At 49.0% G+C, this 6,000-nt stretch overlaps 1 protein-coding gene across 1 annotated transcript in view; it reads left to right on the top strand.

The window, feature by feature from the left end:
• The first annotated feature begins 1,887 nt into the window (after positions 1 to 1,887).
• Positions 1,888 to 6,000, top strand: part of ME3 (malic enzyme 3) — a 186,601-nt gene continuing 182,488 nt past the window's right edge. Inside the window, exon 1 of the mRNA XM_077867354.1 lies at positions 1,888 to 2,085. Coding sequence (XP_077723480.1) covers positions 1,903 to 2,085 — 183 coding nt within the window. The 5' untranslated portion in view covers positions 1,888 to 1,902. The remainder of the gene's footprint in view (positions 2,086 to 6,000) is intronic.

Raw genomic sequence — 6,000 nt, 5'->3', positions numbered from 1 at the left:
TGAGAGGGAAATATCAGTTAATGTTCTTTATCACAAGCAACCAAAAATCTGACTCAAACGGTTTTTTTTTTTTTTTTTTAATCATTTTGGGCTTATGTAAATGTCCAGTTCAAGAGTTTATGGTGTCTGGTGTTGCCTCTGCTGAGAAGAGAGGATCCTCTCCCGCAGGAATAATCTCCTTCTGGGACGCCTGGGTGGCTCAGTGGTTGAGCATCTGCCTTTGGCTCAGGGTGTGATCCCAGAGTCCTGGGATTGAGTCCCACATCCGGCTCCCTGTGTAGAGCCTGCTTCTCCCTTTGTCTATGTCTCTGCCTCTCTCTCTCTCTCTCTCTCTCTCTCTTTGCGTCTCTGTCTCTTTCTCATGGATAAACAGCAAAACCTTTTTTAAAAAAGGAATAATCTCCTCTTTCAATCTCCTTTCCAGTCCAATCTTTATGAAAGCATCCGTCTCTTTCCTTCATTCACCTATTTATTGTGCGATTATGTATCACGTCCTGAGCTGGGCAGTAAAGATACAGGGGTTTACAGGCAAAGAGCCTTTCCACATGAAGCTTACATTCTAGGTGGAGATGGATAATAAACAATTAGAGACACGAGCTAATTACAGGCTGTGGCAAGTTCTGTGAAGGGAAAAATCCTTCGCTATGTGGTCTGTCATGGAGGCTGACGTTGCATGAAGTAAGTGGAAGGCAGGCCTTAAGTTGCTAATTTTGTGGACACGAGAGAAAATGAACACTGTGAGTAGAAGTGATAGCAAGTGCAAAGGCCCTGAGGTTGGAAGGAATTGGATGGGGCAGAAGCACAAGGCAGGAGCAAAGTGTGGCTACTGCGCAGTGAGAGAGTGGAATAGGATGGACCAGAAGAAGTTGGCAGGAGCCAGGCTGTGGGATAACCCATAGGCATCAAAAAGACTGGATTTTATTCTACACACGACGAAATGCTTGCTTTAAAAGAAATCTACCATGTGGATCAAATGTAAAGTCAGGTTCAGGTCTAGATGGACCTCAAGGTCCCTGTCTGTCCACAGCAGTCTGTGACCCGCTCCACAGGGTACCCCGGAGCGCGGTGAACCCTGCATCAGTGACGTCCCATAGAACTTCCTGCCAAGACGTTCCTGCCCCATACCTGTGCTATCCAATCCCACAGCTGCTATGTGCCAGTGGCTCTTGGGCCCACGAAACGAGGCCAGTGCGACTGAGGAACTGGGTTTTTTATTTTGTTCCATTTAAGTCAATTCATTTAGATGTGCAGAGCCCACGTGGCTAATGGCTAGGGCGCTGCACGGTGCAGAGCAACACCGAGCCCCGCATGAGCGAGCACCTCTGCTCTGACCCCCAAAGCCAGGGCCTTCCCGTCTCCGAGCCTCACTCGGGTCTGGGGCGCTCCGCACGCGCCCCCGGGGCAAGTCCCGCGCTGCGGCCGGGGCGCGGGGACCCCCCTTTCCGGAAGGCTCTCGCGGGCAGCCATTGGCAGAGGGGACACCGCACCGCGGCGGCTCGGGCGCAGCACAGGTGGGCCGGGGGAGGATCCGGGCGGCCACCGGGCGAGGCGGGAGGTGCGGGGCTCGTCTTCCCGGCGGGGCGGGGGCGGGGCGGGGCGGGGGCGCGGGCGGGGTGGCGCGGGCGGTCGCCGCGGCGGATCTGCTTCCTGGGCTTGCTTTCGCTCTGCGGGAGGCTTGGCCGGGCCTGCGCGCCGCCAGCCGCCGGGAGCCGCGCAGGTGCCGCCGCGGACGGGCGCGGGGCGGGGGCGGGGACCCGGGCCTTGCGCCCTTGAGGACCCCCGTCCTCCCCCTGAAGGCGCGCCCCGGCTCGGGCTCGGTGTCCTGCGGCGCGCGCGGGCCCCGCTGAGCCGCGGGCGCCCCTGACCTCGGTCTCTCCCCGGTGCCAGGTCTGCGCAAGGACCATGGGCGCCGCGCTGGGCAGGGGCGCGCGGCCGGGGCTCCTGCGGGGTCAGGCCTGCGGCGCCGTCCCGCGCTGGACGCCCTCGGCTCCGGGCCGCGGCTGCCGCTCCAGGGCCGGCCCGGCCCGCCCCGTGCCCCTGAAGAAGCGCGGGTACGATGTCACCAGGAACCCGCATCTCAACAAGGTAACGGTCCCGGGGCCGGCGGGGACGGGGGGGGGGGGGGGGGGGCGCCCCGCCCCCTGGGCCGGGCGGGATCCTCCCAGGCGCCCCAACAGCGGTTTTCCGTTTTTGCCTGGCGGAGGCTTGGTGTAAGCCGCTTTGGCTTTTTTTTTTCCTCCCCACACCCCTATTCCGCGTGGAAAGAGGTGCCTGGTGATGCAGGGAGCCTTCTCTCCCCCACGAGGGCAGCAATGCGGGGGTGCAGGCCCCCGTGGGTCAGGGCTCCCCTTGAAGCTCACTAATCCGGGGAGTTCATGGGACCTCTGTCAAGTCCGTGTTTTCTTATCTGTAAACGAGAGACAGGTGTATCCAGCGTGTTGTGAGATTTAAAGAGAAAATGGAGGCACAGTCCTTAGCACAGCACCTGACACCCGGGGAGGACGGATGTCAGCTAAGGTTATAATTAGTATTCCCAGGAAAAGATTATTTTGAGAGGGGGAGGAAAGGCTGGAATTCGATGACTTTTGGACCTGGATGGGGCATCAGAGATCCTTATTCTCTTTTTACAGATGAGAATACAAAACAAAGGGAACTCGCCCAAGGTCACCAGCTATTAGCTCTGGCCCTGCCGCTGGAATCCAGATCCCGGGGCTTAAGAGCACACACATTCGAACCCGGGAGTAGAGTTTAGTATTACTGGTGTTAAAACCCTGGAAGCAAGGGACCTGGATTTAAGGCCTGCCTCCCAGCATCTCCTCAGATTAACTTGGGCATCTCATTTAATGCCTACTTTCAGGTAGATATTCAGGTCCAACTCTCTCCCGCCTAAAATGGAATTTATGACAGAACTACTGTTCCTACCTTAGTTGGTTATTGTGACCATCAAGTGAATGACTGGGTTTGGAATAGTATTTTAAACTATATAGAGTGCTTGATAATTACTTGGCAATTACTACAAAATAAAAAATTTTAATGATCCCTTTGACTCAGGATTGTGAAATTCAAGTGAGGAAATACATGTGGAGAAGGTGTTTTTCACAAATAGGAACGATTATACAGATGCTAAGCATTTGGATTATTTGCTACAGAATTAATAGAAGAAACTAAGAAAAAAAAATCTTTCAATCTCTGCCTATCACACTACTTACTCCTTGCTCCCTCAAAAGAGACTCTAAGTCCTTTGTATATTACTACTTTGGGAAATTTAAGGTGTTTTATGAATTTTAATTGCTTTGGTAGCAAATGTTAGAAAACTCAAACTGGCTTAGGCAAACAAAACCTTTCTTTAACTAAATATCTAGAGGAAGGGTTGCAGGCAAGGCTTGACCCAGCAGTCCAGATGGCACGTCCAAGGATGCCAAGGATTCTCTCTGGCTCTCTGTTCTGCTTTTGAAATGTTAGCTTCGTCCTCAGGCTCCAGCCCATGGAGTCTTTCATCTCAATGCTGGCATAATCTATTTCCTTTTCTCACACCACAACTGTGCAAGAATAGAAAGACACTTGCTTTGGGTAGAGAAGGATACTTTCCCTGAAGCCTCAGAAAGAGATTCCTTCCATCTCATCAACTCTGATTGAATTCTCTTCCTATTCTCGAACCAATTATAACTTAAGCCAGCCAGGGCTCACCCCTGGAATTCAAGATAAAGTTTAAAGTAGGGCCACTCCAAATGGTTTAGAGTAAGGGGATGTGGCTTCTCCCCAGCAAATCTATACACTGTCATCAGACAAAGAAGGAACTGGCACTGGAAAGCAGAACAATAAATTCCCAGCACAGACTCCAGTCTTTTTGACAATATTTGCCTTAGCAGTACTGGCATATTATCAATCAGCACCTACTGCTTTGTAAATAGTTACAAATAAATAAATAAATAATAAATAAATAAATAAATAAATAAATAAATAAATAAATAAATAATAAAGTGCTTGAATGTCTTCTTTTTTAGTCCTAGGTTTATGGCTCCCTAAAAGTACTCTTCCCTTGTGCCCGATATGCTTTTTTCCACCTAAATAATATCAATAGGCTGTTGTCCATGAATCTAGGTAACCTGACCCTTTCATAATGTTCAAGGATTTTTGCTTATCCCTGAAGTCAATTGATGCTGGTGTGGGGTGAGGAGGGCATCTGGGGTGATGCAGAGAGGGAGCCTGCAGACATTCTCCTCCCCTTGGGGAGGGCAGGAGGAGGAGCAGTGGGGAGAGCAGCAGTGCAGGGAGCTGCTGCCAACAACCTTCACTTCCCTCTGGAGTGTCCCTCTCTTCCTGTCCCGCTGACCTCCAGCACTCTGAGAGTCTCCAGGGAGGGCTTGAAGCTTGGCACTTTCCATCGGCCAGATGGGGAGACTTGCTGAGTTAAACAGAACAACTGGGGTTATCACTGAGAAAATAAGAGAAAGGCAACTTGGAAGGGAACTGCACTTAGTGGGCAGATCTGTGGGTGGGCTTTTTTCTGCTAGACTGTGAGCTTCTCCAGGGCAAGGGCTGAGTTTCTTGCATTGGTGGTTGGCATAGGATAGTTCCTGAAGGATCTAGCAAGGCCATGAATGTGAAAATTAACATTACATTCTTGGAATGTGTTTACTAGATTCTTTTTAATTTTAATTTTTAACTTTATTTTTTTTTAACTGGCATGTAGTTGACGTACAGTATATTAGTCTCAGGTGTGGTTGCTGCCAGAGGTGTGGGAGGTAGGGAAGTGGTGAAATAGGTGAGGGAAATAAAGAAGTGCAAACTTCCAGTTATGAAATAAATAAGTCACGGGGAGGTAAAGTATAGCATAGGGAATGTGTTCACTAGACTTGTATTCCACTTTGAGTATTCTTTCATGATGTTTTTGAAAATTTTTAATTTAAATTCAATTTATTTAACATATACTGTATTATTAGTTTCAGAGGTAGAATTTAGTGATTCATTAGTTGTATATAACACCCAGCGCTCATTACATCATGTGCCCTCCTTAATGCCCATTGCCCAGTAACCCCTCCCCCAACCCCTCCCTTCCTGCAACCCTCAGTTTGTTCCCTAGAGTTAAGAGTCTCTTAGGATTTGCATCCCTCTCTGTTTTCATCTTATTTTATTTTTTCCCTTCCCCTGTGTTCATCTATTTTGTTTCTTAAATTCCAAATGAGTGAAATCATACGGTATTTGTCTCTGACTTATTTCACTTCATAATACTCTCTAGTATTATGTCATTGCAAATGGCAAGATTTCATTCTTTTTGATGGATGAGTAATATTCCATTATAGTGTGTGTGTGTGTGTGTGTGTGTACACACATGCACCTCTTCTTTATCCATTCATCTGTCAATGGACATCTGGGCATCCCACTTTAGATGGGTCAGGAGAGGTGTTTAAGGAGCTAGAAGGCAGAGTGTTAAAAGGTGGAATTCTCCTGGAGTAGAGGAGCTGCTGAACAAGCCAAGCATCACTGCTGTTCTATAATGACTGGGTCTGGTTCTGACTCTGTCGTAATCTTGCCATGTGATCTGTGATGAGTGCAGGAGCCCCTCTGTCCACGTCACACCACTGCTGTGAGGATCTTAGGAGATGCCTGTGAAATCATTTTGAAAACTGCATCATGTGGACGCTTCCCGGAGTTGGGGCTGGAGTGGCCCTTAGAGAAGACCTAGTCTGGCAGTTTTCAGATTATAGGTCACAAATTGTGGGACATGAGGTTAGCTTAGAGGGTCTAACCAGTTTTTTAATTTAAAAAATGGGTTAGGATAGAATTTAAAAACTGCAAAAGTAGTGTGTCACCATGTGAAATACCAATTTTCACTGTGGATTTGTGTAAAAAGAAAAAGCTTTTGAAAATCATTGTTCTCATTCAACACCTCAGTTTCAGATGAAGGGACAGGCTGAGAAAGTCAAGTAACCCCACAGAGACTGTCAATGCTTGCAGAATTGGGCAGAAGCAGCCTGCCTCCTGATCTTCAGGCCAGCA

The sequence above is a fragment of the Canis aureus genome, chromosome 23 (genome assembly GCF_053574225.1).
Source record: "Canis aureus isolate CA01 chromosome 23, VMU_Caureus_v.1.0, whole genome shotgun sequence".
In the NCBI taxonomy this organism is placed as follows: domain Eukaryota; kingdom Metazoa; phylum Chordata; class Mammalia; order Carnivora; family Canidae; genus Canis; species Canis aureus.
Note: the sequence above shows the minus strand (reverse complement) of the source record. Positions and strands in the feature narration are given on the sequence as shown.